Source organism: Mizuhopecten yessoensis, unplaced genomic scaffold (genome assembly GCF_002113885.1).
Source record: "Mizuhopecten yessoensis strain PY_sf001 unplaced genomic scaffold, ASM211388v2 scaffold2671, whole genome shotgun sequence".
In the NCBI taxonomy this organism is placed as follows: Eukaryota; Metazoa; Mollusca; class Bivalvia; order Pectinida; family Pectinidae; genus Mizuhopecten; species Mizuhopecten yessoensis.
In genome coordinates this window covers 388,283-389,132 of record NW_018404662.1, presented here as the reverse complement: position 1 = coordinate 389,132, position 850 = coordinate 388,283, and the positions used below count along the sequence as shown (strand labels likewise).

Sequence of the window (850 nt, the reverse complement as noted above, 5' to 3'; positions counted from 1 at the left end):
ACCACAAACTGTTAGCATTTTTAGTTTATGTATACACTGAAATAATAAAAAAGATATTTTGATTTCAATAATTGAGGTATTGATTGTACTTTGTTAATTTATTATAAGTAACTCTCCTGTGTGAACACATTATTCCATTTCAATGTTCGGTGTTGATTTGTTCGTCGAATATTTGTTATGTGTATTGACATAAACAAAGTTAAATATGTAACACGGACGTACCGGAATAAAATAAATTATATGGTGCTTAAATTAAATTCTATAGTAGTGTATTATTAACCCTCCTATCCTTAAACAGTTCCAAGTACTGTTTGCACTTAATTGTTTATCCTTGATAGTTTTGTTGACATTTGATTGTAAAGGTAAACAGATAATTTGCTTTTCGAAACTCAAACTCTATGAAATATTTTGAATGTGTTGATTTCTAAGAGTAAATTACGACAAATAAGTTTGACATTACATGCATGTGAATATGGCACAATGTTTTAGGGACAACCGACAGGGGAGGTACCGTCAGAGGAGGTACCGTCAGAGGACAACCGACAGAAGAGGTACCGACAGAGGAGGTACCGTCAGAGGACAACCGACAGAGGAGGCACCGTCAGGGGACAACCGACAGAGGAGGTTCCGTCAGGGGACAACCGACAGAGGAGGGACCGTCAGAGGACAACCGACAGAGGAGGTACCGTCAGAGGACAACCGACAGAGGAGGTACCGTCAAGGGACAACCGAGAGAGGAGGTACCGTCAGGGGACAACCGACAGAGGACAACCGACAGAGGAGGTACCGTCAGAGGACAACCGACAGAGGAGGTACCGTCAGAGGACAACCGACAGAGGAGGTACCGTCA

At 41.5% G+C, this 850-nt stretch overlaps 1 protein-coding gene across 1 annotated transcript in view; it reads left to right on the top strand.

Annotated features, from left to right (window-relative positions):
- The first annotated feature begins 472 nt into the window (after positions 1-472).
- The window catches only part of LOC110446338 (hornerin-like), a 1,769-nt gene continuing 1,391 nt past the window's right edge, over positions 473-850 (top strand). Inside the window, exon 1 of the mRNA XM_021491452.1 lies at positions 473-841. Within this exon, the coding sequence (XP_021347127.1) occupies positions 473-841 (369 nt within the window). The remainder of the gene's footprint in view (positions 842-850) is intronic.